Source organism: Cavia porcellus, unplaced genomic scaffold, assembly GCF_034190915.1.
Source record: "Cavia porcellus strain 051 isolate PalLab524CR breed Dunkin Hartley unplaced genomic scaffold, mCavPor4.1 scaffold_7, whole genome shotgun sequence".
Classification (NCBI taxonomy): Eukaryota; Metazoa; Chordata; class Mammalia; order Rodentia; family Caviidae; genus Cavia; species Cavia porcellus.
The window spans coordinates 20788350-20810280 of NW_026947490.1; the positions used below are offsets into that span (position 1 = coordinate 20788350).

The window sequence follows — 21931 nt, forward strand, 5'->3', positions numbered from 1 at the left end:
CTTCAAAGTGAGCCAAGTCCATTTTGGCGTGAATGAGCAAAACCTCTTCTTATTTTTCCTTGGAGTCTTTGACAAAAAAACTTGAGAGGCTCCTGGCCAAGGGGACCTGAGTAGTTTTGGTGGCTTCCTACATACCAGTGTGGTAAGATGAGCTTATACAGCTAATTAAAAATAACCTTTTTTGTAGAAGTAAGCAGTTACAAAATTTAAAATGGTAAAATGTCTCAGAAAAGGGGGAAAATTACATGTCTCCAGTTGTGCATTCTTTACCAATAATTTTAAACACTGAGTGAAGGACAACTCTGTTTTTTTCCTGAGTTTCCAGAAGACTGCATGTCTCAAAGTGAATTGCTCTGTGTAATGGATAAAGAACTGGTGTTCAACTTAACACCAACTGAATTAAGTCAGCATGCTTCTGCGTGTAGATGGCCCACCTGAGGAGAGTTACCAGCAGAAATAGATATGTGGAGAAGAAAAGTGTGGTGTTGTGGGTTCTCCTAAGTGTTACTTTCTGAGCCAGTGGTTCTCCTGGAGGAGCTTATCATGAAATAGCTTCCCCAATATGAGTTCAACCATTACCATCAGAGGAGCTCCAGAGTTTGTTGGTGAGAGTTGCTGAGGTTCACTTTGGGGGAGGTCTGGTTCTTACATGGAGCATGGCTTCCTGGCTTCAGAGGGGAAGATGTGTGGTGTTTAATCTCCAGGAGAAACTTGTCATGCTTGGCTTTCTGGCATGCACTTGACTGTTTTTCTTGGCAGAGGAGCTCAGAACCGCAGTGTCACTGAGGAAGGCTGTAGTGCTTTTCAGGGCAGCCCTGGGCCTTGTTTTGAGTGTGGCATCTCAGCTCCAGAATAGAACCCTCAATCTACCAACACAGCTCATTCACCCTGCTGACATAGACCATTCTAGATTCCAACCTGGACCACTGGGCCTATCCAGCACAGATCTGTGACACAGACTGGCATTGAATAACTTTCTCCAGGGCTCTAGACTTCCAGTTAGACTCGTGGGAGGCATTGTCATGGGCTCCAGGTCTTCAGCTGGTGGCATGCAGGACTTCGCTGTAGAATCCAGGCCCTTGCCTGAATATTCTTGGTCTTTAGTGTTGTGGACACATTTCCTGCACTTTTTTGTGTTTAATTCTGGGTGACTGTCATAAATAATATTATCAATACAGTGTCCTGACTCTTTACTCTCCTCTCAGTCCGTCACTACAACACTCCAAACCCTCAGAGGTATTAAAGATTTATGTGCACTTTTGCACTTCCCATTCGGAGTTACCTGTGAGGCTTTGCAAGTCATTTCCCCAGATGTTTTTAGTGAATTCTCTCGAGACAGGCTTGTCAAAGTGCTTAGGTGGTATTCTAGCAAAACAGCAAGATGTTTTAGACCCCGTGCCAGGAGATAAAGCATAGAATTTCCAAGGACACTACTGGTTGCTTATCTGACTTTCTTGAGCATGGTAGGTTCACATGAAAATTTGCAGACAAAGGCAAAGCCATTATTGATTTTACTTTCTACCTCCCCCACCATCCTTTTTCTGTTTTTTTCCTGGCACATACAATTAAGTAGAAAAGAAATAACCCTCAAATGATGGCAAGTTCAATTACACTCTGATAGGATAGAAGTGGGATGGAAGGAAATGAGTATACTCTGATTAAAAAACTTTAAAACAAACCTAGACTGGGAGAAGAGAGTAGCAGGGAACTTCTGACAACTGTCTCCCAAAATTAGCTTTGCCATCTTTCAATGACAAAGAAGTAGGGTTTCCAACAGACTCCCCGATGTACCTTTTTATTTATTGACATTGGAGGAAGGCCTTGCAGCCTGGAGGTGCTGCATGTGGGATGACAGAGTAGGGGGCTGATTTTCTTTTTCCTCCAAGTGTAAAGAAATCTCCAGGAAGGCCATGGAGTAGGTCAGCAGTGCTGTGACAGGATAGGTTGCATCACTTGTTTTTCACTTCTGAATAAACTATTTCTGATACTGTAGAGACCAGGGAGTGTGAAGTTGATTGCTTTGGTTGCAGGTTATTGAAGTTCAGGGAAGAATATGCAATTTAATCCACCTGTAACGTAAAAGTAGCCTCTATTAAATTACTATCATAGAACTTCATTGTGGCTGTCACCTCAATGTCCAAACATTTAGCTTTGGAAAAGGGCTGATCTCTGCTTGCTGACATGGTGCTGAATGGTCCTTTGAAGGGATAAATTATGGTGATGCTGTGATACAGTGGAATATGATAATAGCAGTGAGGAGGAACAAACCACAGACATATGCAACATGGGCAAATCTCATAAAACAACACTAACTGAAAGAACACAGGTGCCTACAAGGGTGTGCTGTTAGGATCAAGGTCATGATTATTAGTAGACACTACGAAGATTCTTTTTTGTGGGTAGACATATAGTGTCTTGATTGGGGTGATGTTTTCATGCGTGTGTTCATCTTGTGAAAGTTCACACCCTGTAACCTCATTCTTAGGTGAACATTTTTTTAGTATATGTGTATATTGCACTGAAAGCTTCAGTTGAAAAAAATCCTATAAAATTGTTATAAAATAAAGTAACCAGGTCCCGTAGAATATAACATTTCCTTTGACAGTAACAGCAGGATCAAACTTTAGGTAGATAAAGGAGGAGGAAGTGGTGACTTTCTTGTTTGGGGCATGGTACTAGCTGTTTTACGAGTTATTGCATGTCAGCACTTCAATTTCCTTGTGAACAAACCTGTAGACTAAAGAGATGATGTTATGTGTCAAGGGTCAAAGAATTACTGGTCTTCACTGCTAAGCGTTACACACAGCCAAGGTGGGGATAGTTCCAATGTTGCTGTGAAGTGGACTCATGGAAGAGATTAACCAATCATTTTAGTGCTCTATTGAGGAATTTAGGCCCAACTTCAACTTGTATCTGTGTCTTCAGAAACAACCCATTCTCCCCAGGAAAATTTCCACGAGAAAATGAGCCAGTGAGCCTGGCTGTGATTACCTTGTCAGGGGAGTTATCAGAGAGGCCCGGACCTGGGGAAGCAAAAGCAGAGTTACTACACCATGGAAGTGCAAAGCTGATTTAAGGCCTTATGATTTAGCTGCAGGAGATAGCAGATTGTGGCTGTACTTGCTTCCCTTAGAATCTGTGGCCCAGACTGAGGGCATTAGACACAGATGAGTGGTGGGGAGTAGAGACACGGGAGACCTCCAGTCACCTCTGATCATTTCTACTGGTTTGCAAGGCCTAGATCCCCTTCCCCACCATGTGTTTCTTAGCAACATGCTTTAATGGCAAGAAGGGGCAGTGAGGGCCCATAGCACCAGAGCACCCAGGAACAGAGGAAAGTTACAGTGAGGAAGTGCCCGCATCCATCATAGAGACAAAGGAGAAGGAGTAATGTGAAGAAATGGCTCCTGGAGCCTGCCTAGCTCAGGGGAGTGAGCTTCTCTCCTGGCTGTGTCTCAGGGGACTCTTTTGACTAGGAAGGTTTTCAGGACTTGTGTCATCTTAGGGCTGGGAAGTGCAGCACAATTGAGACTGGGCAGTGTAGTTGGTGAATCTAGGGTTCTCTGCGAGGGCAGGGCACATGGTCGAACATACTCATTCTGACAGGGTGAGTGGCTTTACTTACTGCGATGGTAGACTTGAGGGTTTGTGCTCTGTGAGATCATACTGGTGGGTTTCCCTAAAAAGATATCAGACAGTGTGACTGCTATTCCCATGTGCAGGGCCTTTGGTCCCTGGCTTAGCAAGGACACTGTCAACAGATAATTCCTTGACACTCCCTGATGTCAATTCATTTTACAGTTGGCGTTGTCTTTCCTCTTAGTCCTCATTCTTCATGCTCACCATAATTCCTGCTTCCTCCCTTCCTGTTTCCAGATGTCTAGTTTTTAGCTCTTTTTTTCCCGTTGCTGGAGTCAAACCCAGGGCAAATGCTGCTGCTGAGCTATATCCCAAACCTTGTGGATTTAGTCTTTGTTGACCCTTCTGTGCCTCCCTTATATATGTGCCTCTCCTATTTTGTTTTGCATAGGAAGAGTTTGTTTCTTCCCCCTTACGTTATTTACTGTTCAAAAGGATTTTGCTTTTTTATATTTTCTCTTGAATTGCCTTGCTCCCTCATCCTGCTACTGTGACCAACAGAGTAAATTACTTACTGGCTGTGGGGGCTGTTCAGGCTGTGGGGGCTGTTCAGGCTGTGGGGGCTGTTCAGGCTGTGGGGGCTGTTCAGGCTGTGGGGGCTGTTCAGGCTGTGGGGGCTGTTCAGGCTGTGGGGGCTCTGTTGGCCCTGTTGGCTCTGTCGGTTTAATTTCTGCAGGTGCTTCAACCTTGGGTTGCTCACTGGAGGGATGGAGAACATAACTGAATCTGTTTCTTGAACCATGGATGAGAAAAACCATAGCCAAGAGACAGTGGAATGGAATACAGGGAGCATGAGGACAGGAGCAGGACGAAGCAATGGAGTTAAGACTGAGCAGCAGGAGTTTAGGAATGTAAAGAGGAAGTCCAGACCCAAGTCGGAGGATAAAAGTGCTGCCCCCCCCCCCAAGCATGACAGAGAACATTGGAGGAAGAAGTGGAAAGGGCATCATACCCGCCAGTCTTTCTGTGAACCATTTTATATGCCAGGACACTCATCAGAATCACCACAGTTAGAATTAAAATCATCATGCCCATGCCGGTCACCAGCGAGGAGCCAGCTGGCTCTGGTGTTACTGCCTTACCTGCCATGGAAAGAAAAGAGAAAAGGCAATGAAAATGAAACTGCTTTCTAGTGGGATGCCTTGAGACACAATTCTTAACATGATGTAGCTCTGTTTATTCCTTTGACAAGTACACGTCTTACGGAATGTGTTGCAGTGAGGTGACTGGCAGGCCTTGTAATGCGCCCCCCTTACTGGTGCTTTATCTTCCCACAATTCTATCCTGGCCTTTGCAGGTGCCTGAAGGCTTTGGAAATGTGAGGAAGGCTGATTGTTATTTCTGTATGTTGTAACTTCCTATTGTTTGTGGTTCCATCTTTTGTCTGGGGTTCTGTTTGTGCTGGCCATGAATATGTGCCTATCAGCTCTCTTGTGGCAAGGGCTTACTTGACAGCAGGCGCAGGTTATTGCGCACTCAGAATTCATCACCTCCTTTTCATAGAGACCATGCTGCCCACCGCGGTTAACAGGGGCATAAAGACGCCCAGGTCTGCAGGACACAGCTTTCCTCTGCTGGGAGACTTTGCATCGAGAATTCTTCATCAGCCTTTCATCAGCCTTGTGCCATCTGTCTGAGATTTAAGTGCCCTGCAGTCCTAAGTTTCCGTTTACACACAGTTTCTGTTTACACAGTTGACTCTCCTGGAGCTCTAAAATCATATCACTTGTCTCATTTTATTTAAATCTCCGCCAGACACTTGTTTGGATGTCAGGGCATCTAGGTCAGGACCTGATACTAGAAAGCTGACGTAGAAGGATCACAAAGTCAAGTCTACCCTGGAAAATTTAGCAACTTAGTAATACTTATCTCCACAAAACAAAACAAAACCACCAAGAACAAAAACACGGCGAGCCAGCTCAGTGTAATGGCCCTGGGTGCAATCCTCAGTACTGCAAATCAGTCAGTTTTATCAAGGAGCTGAAAGACTAGTACCCAACAAAACTATACGATTTTGCTCAAAATATTAGAAAACACATAAATGGGAATTATTAGAAAGTACATAAAATGTTTTTTGGAAACAAGGTCTTGCTATGTAGTTTGGTTTGGACTCCTCTTCAATCCCCTCTGTAAGTGCTGGGACTACAGGTTTGTACCACCGTACCTTACCTATGCTTAGGTATTGGAAGACTTAATGTGATTAAGAGACAGTACTACCCCAAATGATCTATAGATTTAGTGCCAGTCCTGTCGAAAGTTCAGTGAAATTTTCAGATGGTCATCATGGTGCATCCTGTAAATCCAGCACTGTGGGAGGATGAGGCAGGATGATGACAAGTTTAAGCCCAGCACAGGCAATTGAGCAAATTAGTGAGACCCCAAGCACAAAAGGGGGTGGTGGTAGCAGTAGCTGGGAATGTAGCTAGTGTGAAGGCCTCAGTTTCAACCACCAGTAATACAACAACAACAACAAAAAAAAAACCCAGGGACAGGTTTTGCAGAAATAGAAAAATCCATTCTAAAATTCATATGTAATCTTAAGAGCCCCAGAATACCTAATACAATGGAAAATGAAGAATAAAATTGGAGTCACACAGCCTGATTTCAAAATTTAGTACAAAGCTTTGGTATCAAAACAGTATGCTCCTGGCATGAATAAAGATACATAATCAGTGAAACATATAAAAATCTGACAAACGAATGCTCCCATGAATGGCCAAATGATTTTAAACTATTTAAAAATGTTAATTGTCATGTAATAACACGTATGCATGGGGTACAATGTGGCATTGAATATTTTATATAGAATGTGTGACAACCAGATCAGGGCAATTGGCACCCATCACATCAGCCTTTATCATGCTTTGCATTGTGTACATTTAAAACTGTCGTTGCTACTTATTTTGAAATACAGAATTAAGCACTGACAGATATAGTTATCCTGCTGTGCTACAGAATGTTAGAAGTGATTCTTTGTATACAACAGGACTCCAGTGTGCAAAGTATTTTTGATGAGGATGCTCGTATTGTTACATGCAGAAAGAAGGTTTCTTTGACAAAGATGTTGAAAAACCTGAATCTCTATGCACATGAAAGAAGTTGAACCTTTACCTGACATTATATAGTAAAATTAATTCCAAATGGGCCAAATACCTAAATGTAACAGCTAAACTGTAAAATAGTTACCAGCAAATAGATAGAAAACCCCCGTTATGTTGGATTTGGCAATTTCTTGGCTCTGAAAACCAAAGCACACGCAACAACACTAAGAATAAAATAGGTAAGTTGGACCTCTTGAAAATTAAAAGGTTCTGTGTGTGAAAGGATGTTATCCACCTATGACCCAGAAATTCCTCTTCTGGATTTATGTACAAAGAATTTGAAATCATCTTTTGAAGAGGTGACTAAACTCCTATGTTAAACACGGCATTATTTACAAGACCAAGATATGGAAACTCAGTGTCCATCGTGGATGAACGGATAAAGACAACATGGTCTGTGTACACAGAGGAATACTGTTTAGCCTGGAAAGGAAGTCTCTTCTGTGATTTCGGCAGCATAGATAAACCTAGTTTAGTGAAATAATCCAGGAACAGGGAGAGAAATAGTGCATGATCTCACCCATATGTGGAATCTAAAAAACACCAAACTTGAACTAAAGAGGAGAGTGATGGCTTTGAGAGATGGGGCAGCAGGGGAGGAGGCGAATGGGAAGTTGGTCAAAGGGTTCAAAGTTTCAGCTGGACAAGAGGAACGTGTTTTGAGACCTATTGGACAGCGGGACGGTTACAGTATATGATAATGTATATTTCAAAGTACTAACAATATATTTCAAATATCTTACCATACAAATGATAGATAAGAGGGGTGATGGATAATTATCTCAGTTCAACCGTTTTATATCATAAACAAATATCAAACAACCACACTGTAAATATCACACAAATGTTTTTTCTACTACAATCAAGCTTGGTGGCACATGCCTGTCTCCCTAGCACTGGGGAGGCTGCAGCAGAGGATCACTGTGAGTTCAAGGCCAGCCTGGACTACGTAGTGAGACCCTGTCTCAAAATGCAAAATAGTAAAGCAAAACTATTAAAGTTTAACAAAAGCAAAAAGTCCCAAACAATCCATGTAAAAAACAGACTTGAGCAGCCATTTCTCTAAAGAAGATATAAAAATGGCCAGTAAGAATATAAAAAGATGTGGAATATCATTAGTTATTAGGGAGGGGCAAATCAAAACCACCTCACACCCAGTAGGATATCTACCATCAAAACACAAGTCTTTTTGAGGATGTAGAGAAATCGGGACTTGTGTGCATGTGGGTAGGTGGGAATGTGAAATGGGGCAGTCACTGTGGAACTCAGTATAGGGCTTCCTCAAAAGATACTGTTTCTTATTTTGTAATTCCACAGCTCAGTATCGACCTTACTGAAGTCAAGGGTTTGAACAGATATCTGCATATTTTTTCATGGACAGAATTATTAATCAACCAAACATGGAAACAATCCTAAAATCTATTGATGGATGAGTAAGTGACATGAAGTATACCCTATAAAGTGGTATATCCATACAATAGACTATCATGGTCTTAAAAAATAAAAATAAAGGAACAAAATGGATAGAGCCTTGAAGACATTATGCTAAGTGAACTAAATCAGACATGAATGAAGACATATTGCATAATCTCCTTTGTGTGAGAGGCTTAGAATACAAATAAATACAGAAAGAAGGGGGTTACTGGAGGCTGTGCAGTGGTGGAATGGGGTGTTATTGTATATTGGGTATAAAGTGTTAATGTGGTAAGATGAAAAAGTTCCAGAAATGGATAGTGGCAATGTTACATAACAATATGAATGTACCGAATGTCAAGGAACTGTGCATTTCAAAATGGTTAAAATAATAAGTCTTGTGTATATTTTACCACATAGCACAGGAAAGTTAACAGAAAATAGTTTTAAAATAATCTTGTGCAAGGTGACAATCAATGCCACACTTAGGATAAGAAACTCTGTATGGTTGGCTTCCTTGCATGCACGGATTTAAGCAAGTATTGAGGTTTAAAACTCTTCAGAAAAAAGAATGGGCCCACATTGGAAAATGTACAGACATTTTTCTCTTCATTATTCTTTAAAAGTGGAGCACAAGAATAATTTACCTTGCATTTGGTATTGGAAATAGTGTAGCCATGATTTAAAATATAGGAAAACTAAGTATGGTGGCTTATTCTGTAGACCTGGCACTCTGCGGAGCTGAGGCTAGAGAATCACAAGTGTGAGTACAGTCTTCCCAACTTGATAATCTAGAAAGACAGTCTCAAAATAAAAGAAGAAGAAATAGGCTGAGGATATACCTCAGCAGCACAATGCCTGCCTGTCAGGCATGAGATCTTGAGTTTGATTCCCTGTACCAAGGGGAAAAAAAGAGGGGATTAGGGATGTGGCTCAGTAGGAAGGTTCTAGTCTTAATCTCTAGTAGTACAAACAAACAATCAAAAATATGTGGGAGAATTCTCAGAGTCACATGTAAATGCCACCCCACTTTAACATAAGACATGAGAGTATCCACAAATGCTGGTGTCTGTGGGGCTAACTCCCTGTGAAGATTGAGGGGTGACTGTGGAGTCAGACCCAAAGATCATAACCACTTTGTGAGTCTCTTCACTATATTTGTGTCTCAACTGATACATTCCCTGTGGCTTTTATCCATCTTGCACATTATTGGGTGAGAAATTCTCCCCAGAAGAGGTAGGAGAGGAGAAGCCACTCACCAGTCACATATAACCTGATGGTGTCACTCCTGCTGGAATTGACACCATTGGAGACCTCACACTGATAATCCCCGGAATCCTCAACCTTGACAGGCTTGATGGTGATGGAACTGCCTTCTACGTTCGTCGTCATTCTGTCTGAGAGCCTCATATTGTGGCCTTCAAAGAACCATGAGATGGTTATTTCAACGTTTTTAGAGACACAGTTCAGGACCACAGAATCGTCTTCCATGAGAACGGTGTTGCTGGCGTGGATGGTGGGTTTCAACAAATTTGCTGTGGATAGAGGAGAGAATCAACTGAGCATGGGCCTCAGGCCAAGCTGTGCCCTTTCCTTGCATATTTAAACAAGAGCCACCGTGAGCTGTGTACGGTGACTCTGAGGACAGCCCTGACCCTCCACAGAGGTTGCATGCCTTGGCTCAGGTGACAGTAAGGATCGGCTATCCCTCCCTCTGAACCCAGCACACCCAGGGAGACCCATCTGTTTCCATCGACCTCTCTGAGGGATCCACATGAGGAACATGTTATTAGCCAATCTGTCCAAAAATATCATTGGAAGCTTGAATGTTTTTTCCCATTGACTTTTTTTCTTTTAATTTAAGAAAGTCAAAGTGAAAGGTGGGAGGGCACTGTCTCCGCAGAGCAAGCATGGACAGAGGAAAAGAGCAAACAACAAGATAAAAGATTATCCTGAGCAAGGTAGGGTGGGCTATCATCAGGAAAGCCTCAATAGACACCCATTTACATTTTCTTTCTTTGAGACAAGGTCTCACGATGTAGTTCAGTCTGGCCTTGAGCTCACTTTGTCACCCAGGCTGGTCTCCTACTTGCAACAGTGCTCTTGCCTCAGCCTCCCAACTGCTGGGTTTAAAGGCATGAGCCACCATGCTAAGCCTCCCACTGCCTTTTCCACAGTGTTTTGCAAGTTCTTTCTGTAACAGTAAAAGCTAAGTCACCTGTAGCCTGAAGAACATGTCACTTTTAAAGGACTTTGATTTCCTGACCAGTGGATTCAATGCCACAGTGAAGGAAATCAGCAGAGATAAATGGTCACAGTGTTCCCGAAAGACTGGCTTCATTCTCTCTGCAAACTTAGCCCTTTAGCCCTGCCCTTCCCTCCATGCAGGAGTTCACCGGGGAAGCACCACTCTCCACGGTGGATCACCTGCAGGTACATTCTCAGCCTCAGACACCTGGAACATCAGGGCCAGTACCCAGCTCAGAGGCATCTGCCACAGGTGCACTTTTTCATTTCATTGCCTGCTGGGAAGGCTCAGTGCCCATTGGGGACATGATTTAGCAGATTCAGGACAGTTCACCCAGACCTTCTGCACCTGTCCTGTTCCATCCCAGATCGAGTAAGGGCAGAGCCAGTTCCTATATAAGACTGGAACAGAGCTGGAACAGAGCTCTGAGCTGCTGTATTTGTTTAAGAGGGATTTCCTCCTCTGTTTTGGAGAAAAACAGTGCAAAGATGTATCAAAGCCCTGTGAGTTCCTTGTAGCTCACAGAAGAGGTAAAAAAGAGATGACAGAAGGGCTGACTTACTGAGGGAAAGAACGGATGTGACCTTAAAGATGTCCCCCATCCTAGTTTCTGTGTATCTCCAGCCACTCAGTGAGGCTTTGTGGGATTAGAAGAACAGTCTTTCTTTATTTCACACTGAACTCCAGCTCAGCCATGAGGAATTAGGAATCAAGGGGAGGACAGTCTTGAGGATGGGGCCAAATGCCCAGGGAGGATGAATATTTGCTTGTGTCTGGGGACACAGGCTAGGAAGTGACTTCTTTCCCATTATTTGAAAACTACCAAAACACTGCCCTAGGGTTGGTGCTATCACTCAAGAATGCACTTCCCAGTGACTGTAATATCCTTGAGAGCGCTCCTATTAAGGCCAGTGGCAGGGTTAGAGACGAGGCAGGTGTGAGATTCAATGTTATTTGCAGAGTTGTAAGGGACAGAAAGCTCCTAGGTGGATTGCAGGTGACTCTCATTGACAAGCGAGGAACACTGTGCAGGTGGGTTAGAGGCTGTGTGGCAGGAGAGCCTGAGGTTTGTCCTTGGATGGAAATGTAACTCTGGGGCAATATGATGGGGGCATCTGGGCCATTTGGGGTGAACAGAATAAAGCCACATGTGACATCATCAGAGGATTGGGGAAGCTTCTGGTATATAGAAGGCTGAGTGAGTATCCTTGTGAGCCATGTCACAACCTTGGTATGAAAACATCCCAACCAGATGAGGGGGTGCACCTCCATGGCTCAGCACCCACCTAGCATTCATCAGGCCCTGCTTCCATTCCCAGTACTATGTACACAGGAAAAAGTCTAGGTCATATCCCTCTGTGTGGGCTGAATCTGAGTCCTTCCCCTGTTGTTAGATAACAGGTAGAAGAGTGAATCCCTACAAGCAAGTTAAGCCCCTGTCCTCCTGTTGTGGGCTGAAGGTCAGACCAGCCTGGATGGCAGTGTCAGGATTGTTCGGCCAGCCCAAGTGTCCAAGAGAGCACACTGTTTGACCTGAACATCACGGAAATACATTAGAAGATACAACCACAATTACAAACACACTCAACCACCTTGTCTTTGACATAGAAGCCAAACATGTTCACTGGAAGAAAGAAAGCTCATTTATTAAGTGCTGCTGGAAAACCTCGCTTGCCATATGCTGAAAATTAAAACTAAACTTATGTTCATCACCATGCACTCAATTCAAGTCAAAATGGATCAAAGATCTAACTATTAAAACAGAAACACTAAATGTATTGGGAGACAAAGTTATCAGAAAGCTTGAAGACACAGGGGTCAGTAGAGAATTCACCAACAAAAACCACACTGCATATTTCTGGAAATATGTCCAAAAATCAACACCTGGGTCCTTGTCTTATTTAAGATTTGGCATATAGAAAGAAGTCTATAACATAGTGAAAAACAAGTTGGGAAGAAATCTTAGTCAACTGCACCTCAGATAAAGGACTTCTGTCTAGAACATATACAGAGTTTAAAAAATCAGACCCTCCAAATTGAAAAGCCCAATCCAAAAAGGGGCATCTGACATGAAAAACGTTCATCATCATCATAATGAAAATGTTCAGCATCATTGGTCATTAGAGAAATGCAAATTAAAACCACACTGAGATTCTGTCTTACTCCAGATAGAATGGCCAGGATCAAGAAAACAACCAATAACAAATGCCAGAGAGACTGTGGGCAAAAAGGAAGTCTCCTGCACTGTAGGTGGGAGTGCAGAGTGGTGTATCCACTGTGGATGTCAGACTGGAGGTTCCTCAAAAAGCTGGAACTGCAAGTCCCACTTGACTCAGCTATTCCACTTCTGGACATATTCCTAGAAAAAGTGAAAACATCATGCCACAGTGATACAAGTACACCCAGGTTCATAGTAGCACAATTTGTAACAGCCAAATCTTGGAAACAACCTCAATACCTGTCAGTTGAGGAATGGATAAAAAAAGATGTGGTATTTTTATACAGTGGAATACTACTGAGCTATAAAGAAGCATTACACTGAGGCTTTTATAGGTAAATGGATGCAACTTGAGACCACACTCATAAGTTTGAAATAAATCAAACTGACACGTGTAAATACCATGTCATCTTCTTAGTGTAAGAAACTGAGAAAGTACATAAGACAGACAGTCTTCAGTAAGTATAGTGAAAGGGTAAGAAACTGCTCAAAGGGGAACAAAGAACTCAGGGAAAAGGAGCTAAGGAAAGGCAAAAGAAAAAATATAAATTTGCATGTACAAATTTAAGATAGCTAAGATGGTTGTGCTATTAATTCAATTAGTTCTTGGGACAAAACAGTTAACATTCCTAGGATTAGATCAATGTTGCATGTTTACATCTGGTAACCTGAGGAACTCTTCTCAAGATAACTGTGTAAAACAACGTTCGCTATGTTCCCTCTACCTTGTATTGAAAGCCTATATTGTTATTGGTTTGGGCTCTTTGTTACTATTACATCTTTGTCTCTTTGTTTCCTGTTTTTCTCATAATTCGTTATGGTTTTTCCTGTATTACAGAAAGGATAGATGTACTTGTATGGGCATATACATGCGTAGAACTTCTCCTAAAGAGTCTACAAGAAATGATTTTATTACGTGTGATGGTATGGACAATTGCTTTGAAGAACAGGAGACGTTAAGGTAGCCATTGCGGATTTCCTATCGTTTTGTGGTGAAGGACAGTAATGCTTTTATTCTTTGCTTTGATTGTTTTTTAGCCTGTTTTCTATTATTTCATTTCGATACGGATGAAGGTACAGACAGCTATTTTGAAGAGAACAAGAGACATTACGATAGCCACAGTTGATTTTCCTATGTCTGACTTTGAAGGCCTGTAATGCATTCATTCTTTTGTTTTGATTGGTTTTACACTAATTTTGTTTCAATTCATCACGTTTGAAGACATGGACCACTATGTCTAAGAGAACAACAGACATTATGGTATCCACTGCTGATTTCCTGTTGTCTTGTTTTGAAATCGTGTGTTGCTTGCATTGTTTTCTTCTGATCTGCTTTGTTCTGTTCTGTTTTCCTTTGCTTTGCATTGTTTTATCCATACGAAAAATGAAGCCCATTTTCTGGACCTAAGAGAGAGAGTGGGCTGGCCTCTGCCTCTGACCCTGCTTACTGGGTGGTTAGCTGAGACCACTATAGTATACAAGTTACGCACAGGAAACATTCAGGGAGACTGAGTCACTTCATTTAGAGGTCACTGCATTCTCAGTTTCACACTCATAGGATCCTGTTTCATTCCCTGTGACAGTGAATAAAGTGAAACTCCTGATGCCATCAGACAGTTTCAGCCTATCATCATTTTGAAGGATCTGACCATTTATCCACCACAGGAAGGTTGTGTCCTGAGTCTTGGATTCACATGTCAGTGCTATGGCTTCCTCACCCTCCCCAGGGCTAGAGTTGTTGATTGTGATGTAGGGTTTGAGCAAGATCGCTGTGCAGAAAACAGAGAGATGATTGCCTCGTGTGGTACCTTTGGTCTCGGCAAAGGCATTTTCCACCAGAGTGGAGCTGTCTCACCTCTCAGTCAACTTGAGTCCTTAAAGGACCAGAAAAGAGTGCATTTTACAGGCAGGTGCATGAGGACCTGAGCACTCAGAGGACACGAGAACAACTACAGTTTGTCTGCAAAGAGCATAGGCCTTTTCATGTGGGAACCAAGCTGCAGTATTTAGTCATGGATAGACCCCAGGTGCCTCTCCTGTCCTCACTGCCAGCCACCTGGTTTGCCATGTGTCATGTATATGCTGAGCCCTCTAGCTGCACAGCCTTCCACTGCTCAGGTTCAGGTGTTTTCTCTCAGGCTGTGTCTTGCAAGGCTGTGCTTCAGATGAGTCATAATGGGATCTGCCACTGGGCTTAAACTTACAGAAGACCCCACAGCCCGGATGGAGGATGTTTGTGTGCAGAAATCACACACAAGGGGAGCAACACCAAGCCTGGTATTCAGCCCAGGGGTCAGCTTGAGCCCATAATGCAGAGAGATTCTCCCCAGGGGTTTCATGGTGACTGACAGGAACATGAGTCTAATAAATGATCTAGGACATTGGGAAGGGGACAAAGTTTAAAATGCTGAATCAAATTTTTGTTCTTGGTGTTTAATGTCCCTATTGCCACTGTAGGTGGTAGATGAAGACCCTAAGGGCTTTGACAGATTTAGTTAGCAATTTCAGACATTAAATTATGTCTCTGGGGATTTTTCATTTCTGTCCTTGGATCTAATTCCAATTACTTAAAGAAGTATTTCTCTAGGAGAACCATCGCAACTTAGGCCAAGCCCTGAAAACTTTTCGGGTCACATCTGAATAAAATAGTTCCTGAAATCAGTTTGCAACTAGCTGCTCCCTGCTGAGGAGCCCCGTGAGCCTGGTTGGGAGGACAGACCTCATCAGAGGGGAAGTTGGAGGCATCCCTACTGTAACATGAGGAATGATAGCAACTTCCAAGAAGTGGCACATCACTTTAGTAACACTGGAAGTCCACCTTCCCAGTTCCTTTTGGGAATGAGGCAAAGCAGGCAGGAGCCCAAGTAGGCATGTAAAATTTCCTGTCTTTTCTTTTGACCCCAGGAATCACCACTAGGGTTTTATTAAATTCTTCCAGATCAGACCAGACTAACTAAAAATACCATGGCTGATGAATCTACAGGATCTGTTTGTGATGATGGTGTCATGGGGACACAAGTGTGAATGACACTGGTACCAAACTCCTAAAATAGTGCTTGGGAGGCCAATGTCCTTAGCAGGAAGGGGTGTGGAACTATGAAGAGATGTGAGCCCCACATGGGGAGCAGGATGGAGTCAGGAGTCAGATAGGTGGAAATAGCCTGGAGTTTTGGGTTTTGCAGTTCTGTCCCTCTGCCTCTGATCCCCCCAGCTGAGTCAGCATAGACAGAGAATATGCTGGGACTTATCTTGTGGCCTGTGCTACCCACTGGCTCCTCCTATGTAAGGAGCAAGTCCTAGTGCAGGGCTCAGTAGAGGCCCCACCCTAGCAGGGGTCATTGCCTCATGACAGAGCCTTATGGGCCAGCTGCTGTGACTGATTTCTGTGACCTTTTCTTTTGTTCAGGAGGGTGGGTCTAGCCCCAGGTGTTAGTGACAGGAAGCTGGATCATCAGCCATGAGCCTGGGGGAAAGAATGCAGCAATCTGTGTAGTACAGGAGCTGAAGTGACCAGAAGATTTGGACAGAGAAAGAGCTGAGAGAGCCAGAAATGGCCATGGCAGGGAGCAGTGCAGTTTCAGTGACATCACAATCCCCAGAGACCAAGAGACTCATAGCTGCCTCTGAACCAATCAGAGCACTCCTGCAAGGCTTCTCACAGCCCAGCAGTTCCAGCATCATTATGTGAGATGGCTCATGGGGTCGCCTCAGGAGCAGGGGATCACAGGAAGAGAAAAAGTACCTCAGCCTGTGAACAGGACAGGAAGCTACTGTGGCTAGAAACTTTCAGGATGCTGTGTGGAAATCCCAGTCTCTGAAAGTGTCTAGGTTATTCACTGATTGCTTATTTTTCCTCTCATTCATCACAATACTGTTGACTTGGCTGTGAATCTTGGGCATGTTGGTTTCACGATCCAGTGCAGAGAAAGAGAGCAGAGCCATCTCTTTTATACTCCAGGAAAGCGATCCTCAACACGTCAGGAAGATAGGACTCTCTAAGTTTAATGAGGGTGGCTGTGGGTTGGTCTCCTGAGCACAGAGCGCTGAACATTGCATTGAAGCAGGTGATTTAATTCTAGAGTAAAAATTGATTAACTCTATATTTGATATCATTAGTCTAACCAGACTCTGTATGAGCTGGTGATGATTAAGTTTTAAGAAACATGAATCAACAGCTGGAGTCGGGTTCACAGACATCTAAGAAATCTTCCATATTGGAGATCACAAGGCTGTGTTTTTGGGCATAGATAGGTAATGCCTCTGAGATGCTATCCCTGGTGTGTGTGACCTTGGTCCAGAAAATGTATTTTGTTGTGCATTCGTCTGTCAGTTATAGGATGCACAGGAAATGGTATCTGGTTTGCACGTTGTGGGTAAATTAATCTGAAATAGTCACATTTATGTGTCATTGGCATACAGTAGTTGCTGATTAGGCATGTATTACTCGTAGAATGAATTGGAGCAGTTCAAATTGGAAAGGGAAATTGAGAAGTCTCATTCTCCTGTGTTCTTGCCCTTAGGAACACTGAGCTTCCTGTGGATTCTCACAAGTCAGTCAAGTTAGTTAATGGCTTCAGGCACCTGCGTACCTGTGCTATCTATGCCAAGTCTTAGAGAAAGGAAGGCCCAGGTACCCATACGTGGGACTTGTGTTTGTGCACTTTCTGCTCTAGACACCAACTGTAGAGAAGTATGAGATTCAGACAGCCACTGAATTACTGCCTGCCATCATTCCTAAACAGTGGGTCACACTACCTCTGAGCCCAAGATCCACGGGATCACCCTGGTGATGGTCTTGGGACAGAGATCTGAAGCAAGGGATTGAAGTGTCCTTCAGGTCAAACCCTGCATGAGATCCTCAAAGTCACATAAAAAGGAAGTGACTTTGAGGATAGATTGAGAGGCTCTCCTTGGGTCAAGTTATTCCACCCAATTCTCCTTGCTTCTGCAAAGTGGATTCAGGTAAAGATTGCAGCCTATTAAAGGTCATCTCCTCTGTATGCCTCCTGCACTATGGGATCAAAGCCCAGCATGGGGATGCAGTGTTGTAGGGTTGGGGCACCACCCAGGACTGACAGTTTTCTGTGTGTATGAAGTGAAATTAACCCCATCCCACATCCAAGGTCAGGGAGAACAACTCACAGGTTATACGGATCTCTGCAGACAGCTCAGCATACAAACCATTTTGCGACATGATTCGTACGGTGTAGATTACTAGGTCGCCTCGGTTGACATTCTGGATCAGCAGGGATCCATTGGGGTACATTGTCTCTCGACCACTGTATGAGTCCCCTGTATTGAACTCATTAGTTTCTCTGGTATATGTCATAATCAATGTGGCAGGCGAAATCGATCCCCCACTGTACCAACTATACTCTGTAGGTTCCACTGTCACATTGTAGAGTCGTAGAAGAACATTTCCCCCTATATTAATATCACCAGGCAGTATTTCAATAGCTGGTTGGGCAGTGGTAGTGGGGCTCCAGAAGGTCAAAAGTGATGCTAGAAGAGAGAGACAGAGAGAAATTCATCAAAGTGGAAACTGTTGGATGGAAAGATGGAGCCCTGAGTCCTGAGATGTTTTCATTGCTTAGTTTGACTGTTGCAGGCATGCGTGTCTCTTACTAAGCTATGGTCAGCAGTGGGACTTCGCTCCTTCCTTGCCCTTGAACTTGTCATTCCCTCTGTGTGGAACACTCTCCCCCAGGGGTCTGCATGGCTCACTGATCACTTCCCTCAGACCCTGCTCCCATTGAGGGCAGCTTGGAGACGCCTGTCCTGATCCCTCATACAGAGATCTGGTTCTTCGATTTCTCACCTTTTCCTGCTTTCTTCACTCAGTGGCTCTTGTCAACACCTGATTTCCCCTTCTAGATGTCTCTATTTGATCAGTTTTCTTCCCTCTGGGACAAACGCTCAGTGAGCACAGGGCGCTGTCTGATTGTTTTGGATCCAAGGGTCTGGAACAACCTCAGATACCATAGAAGAATAGCGATGGCTCTGAGAGCCCTGTGTGCCCAGGGGTTTGTTTGCAGTTTCGGGGGGGGGGGGGGTGCGTGAGCACAATGCTTCATACCCCAGGTGTGATTTTATTGGAGTCACTCTGACTCTGTTGTTGACATCAATAATCAAAATATAGTGGCCTGACAGGTTTTGTTGCTGATGTCCTAAATCCTGAGCAGGGCAGGCTGAGCAGGGATCACTGGGAGATCAATTCCAGCTTGGGCTACATGGATAGTTCAAAGGTAGCCTGAACTGCATAGTGAGCCCATGTGTCGATGAAAAAAAGAAATGTGGCCAGTGATTATTAACTTGTAACAGAGAAAAATGGAGCTTTGCTTCCTCCTTATTTAATACCCATGCACTGCAAGTTTCCTGTTCCTCAGGCTTCTGATCCTCTTTTGTGTTCTCTCCCCTCCTGCTCCAAACAGAAACCTCTGTCATCTCAGACTCCCAGTTTATCAGCAGACCCAGTGAGTATTTAGGGGTCCACCCTCTGGTATATCCTCCCAGGGACTGTCCCCTCTCACCTGTAAAAAGGAGCCCCTGCCAGGGAACAAACCCTCTGTGGAACGTGGCTGTGTGGGACTCCATGGTCTCTGCTGCCTGCTTTGTCCTCTGTCTGTGGAGAAGAGCTTTGGCTCAAACATAGACTCCCAAGCAGGCTGCTCAGGAGGGTCATCTCTACTGTGCTGTCTCCCTCTGAGCTGAGCCTCCTCCCAGGGAAAGGGCAGGCTTCAGAGTCATGTGATGTGGGGGTGGACTCCATGTCTAGAAAGCCTGGTTCCCTCTTTCCCATTGGGTCCATCCTTCCCTGTATATTCCCCATTTTCTGTACGAAATTACATTACCACGGACCACACTTTGGGTCCAAGACTCTTGGGGACTCTGTCACCCAAGACGAGAACTGGTTCAACTCCTTACTGGCCTCTGCACTGTCCTGACTTTGAGGATATCTACAGCCTCGAAATTCCCTGGTGTTCCCAAATCCAGAGCTGTGTTTCCCTATGATACACAGAAATCCAGTTGAGCATCAGTCCTCCCCTGGATTTTTGTGCATTCTGGGAAGGTAGAATGTACTGCCTGGAGAGAGATGACAGAGATATCTCTACGGGACAGAAAGGGACCAGCTGAGTGATGAATGGTGAGTGGTGAGGGGGACTTACCCTGTGTCTCTGGTGTCACCAGGTGGTCTCTGATCAAAGTTTCAGGAGGAGCTGAAGTTCTGGGTGGGCAGGGATGGAAATGACCTGCATGTCCTGTGAAGGAAGAAGTCTGGTGGGATAAGTGGCTGTGGGCAACATGGTGTCAGTGGCAGATTTCTCGCAAAGTGCTCCTCTCGACAAGTCTGTGCTGCAGTGTGATCTGTATCCTCCCTGAGTGAGTTGCTAGCTCTGTGTCCTCTGGCCTGCTCAGTCACCTGTGCTCACACCTTCTCTGATCCCAAGGGTGCTGCCAGGAATGAGGGGCCATGCTGAGACTCTTGACATAAATGGATCCTCAGAGTTCCAGAAAGGAATGGTTGGAACAAACCAGATATGTTGGAGGGACCCAGAAGTGCCCTTGGGGCTATGGATGGCAATCAGCCTGCATCTGCTCCCAAGCCTAAGCTAATTTCACTTTCCAAGAATGGTTTGCCTGAGTGTGAACTGTGTATGCTGATGTCTCCCCCTGGAGATCATGAGGGACTCATTGCCAGTGTTAGGGACTGTGGCAGGGATGTTGACCATGCTCTAACTGGCTCTCACTGAATGTTAAATAACTCCTCCCTCTATTAAACTATTTTGATATACTTGTCAGAGATCATGTGAGCAATTGTCAGGGATTATTCTCACAATCTACCCAGATAATTTGTGAATCTTCATGCAAGTCCCATGTCATTTTATTACTGTAGCACTGCAGTGAGTTCTTATGTTGTTTTCTATGTAAGAGTCATAGATACCTCTGAGTCACATTTTTGTTGAAATCCATAGAAAGATCGATTCATTTCTAAAGTAGTGAGGTCACTGTATACGCCTGGTCTGGAACTCCTGGTGTCAGGTAATTGACCCCCCACCCCCCACACACACACTCCATTAGGCTTCAGGACATCAGTGAGTCTGAGCCAGGCTGGGTTTTGCCCTCCAGGGCCATTTGGCAGTGTCTGTTGACAGCTGTGATTGTCACACCTGAGGGAGGGAATGCTCCTTGTCTTACTGGGCAGAATCCCCTGATGTTGCTAAACATGCCACAAAGCACAGGTAACCGCACAAGTTTGAGCAGCCCCAAATGTCAGTGGAAACTGAAGAGTGCCCTGCACCCTTCCCTGCCTACCTAGAAGCTTCCCTCACCTGGCTTCTTCCCATTCTTCCCTTAGCCCAGCTACCTCATCCCCTCTCCCTCATTTGACTTGCATTCTCTGCACCTGCCCTTTGTCCAAGCCCAGCTTCACCTCTCCCCTCCCCTGGCCCTTTTGTACCTCTGGAAGGACGCGTCCACTAGAGGGCTCAATGCTGTGCCCTAAGCTCCTGTGACCCTGGCCTTCCCAGAGACAAAGGCAGCTGCCCCGCCCCATTCCTCACAAAGTCTCCAGGGTGAAGCCTTTGGGTCAGTTGCTAGGGAGCCAGGTTGGAAGCTCCCTGGAGGAGGCTGTGGCATGGACTGGTGGCACAGGACCAATGCCAGGGTGTGCATTGCTGTGGGAGTGTAGGCTCTTGATATATTGGGTTGACTGCTAAGGGCCAGAAGTCCTCTTGTGACCACCAGGGACAATGACTGGGCGTTTCTGTCTTGAAAGGCTTTCTCCTAGGATGTGTCTGTGTGCCCCGGCAGGGCTGTTGTGGATTCATCTAGACTGGACCTTCTGTGGATTCCTCCATGCATGGGGTCCTCTGTCACGTGGACAAATCAGGAGTAATGGGGCAGTCGCTGGGGCAGGTCTCCTTATGGCCTGTGGGGCAACTCTGCAACACATGGTCCACACTCAGAAAAGGACTTCCCTGAATGTGAGCTTCGCTTGCACTCAGGAGGTAGAGATGCAGCCTGATTACCATCCCTTACCCCAGAAACCCTCCCAGGGACCTCTCATGTCTTGCCTACTTCTTCCTGCATGTCTGAGGACCCTGGCTTGTCAGGGGTGCTTATGTAGCCTGCACACTTTTGCAATGACCCATAAATTAAGGGGATGGGGTGACCACAGTAGAGTGAGAAAGGAAGTGGGGAGAGTACATCCAGGGAGGACATAGACAGGCCCAACGTATAGTTCAGTCCATGCACATAGAGATTGAAGGTGTCCCTGAAACCTTACCCTACAGATGGCATTGCCCCCAGTCA

General features: G+C 44.6%; 1 protein-coding gene across 5 annotated transcripts; it reads right to left on the reverse strand.

Moving 5' to 3' along the window:
* Positions 1–1780: 1780 nt before the first annotated feature.
* On the reverse strand, positions 1781–21247 carry LOC134476858 (carcinoembryonic antigen-related cell adhesion molecule 21-like). 5 transcript variants are annotated; one of them, XM_063252831.1, is made up of 10 exons: positions 21078–21247; positions 19786–19878; positions 19150–19241; positions 17762–18121; positions 9413–9688; positions 4592–4721; positions 4155–4338; positions 3626–3679; positions 2992–3023; positions 1781–2069 (listed from the first exon to the last, which is right to left on the reverse strand). In XM_063252831.1, the coding sequence occupies exons 3-8, from the start codon at positions 19211–19213 to the stop codon at positions 3662–3664; spliced, it is 1032 nt and encodes a 343-aa protein (XP_063108901.1). In that variant the 5' UTR covers positions 19214–19241; positions 19786–19878; positions 21078–21247; the 3' UTR covers positions 1781–2069; positions 2992–3023; positions 3626–3661. The 5 variants fall into 5 exon arrangements, with proteins under 5 accessions (XP_063108901.1, XP_063108903.1, XP_063108902.1 ...); XM_063252833.1 differs by having other exon boundaries at positions 1788–2069; positions 9413–9571; XM_063252832.1 differs by lacking the exon at positions 21078–21247 and adding an exon at positions 20562–21042 and having other exon boundaries at positions 1788–2069.
* Positions 21248–21931: the final 684 nt, after the last annotated feature.

Excerpts from the sequence above, each read along its gene's own strand:
- LOC134476858 (XM_063252831.1), bottom strand. The coding sequence starts at position 19,213 with ATGGAGTCCCACACAGCCACGTTCCACAGAGGGTTTGTTCCCTGGCAG. Across the intron at positions 4,722-9,412 it reads CATCAGGTTATATGTGACTG|GTAAGGCAGTAACACCAGAG; the intron begins GTGAGTGGCTTC and ends TTTCCATGGCAG. Across the intron at positions 4,339-4,591 it reads GTTCACAGAAAGACTGGCGG|TGAGCAACCCAAGGTTGAAG; the intron begins GTATGATGCCCT and ends CCATCCCTCCAG.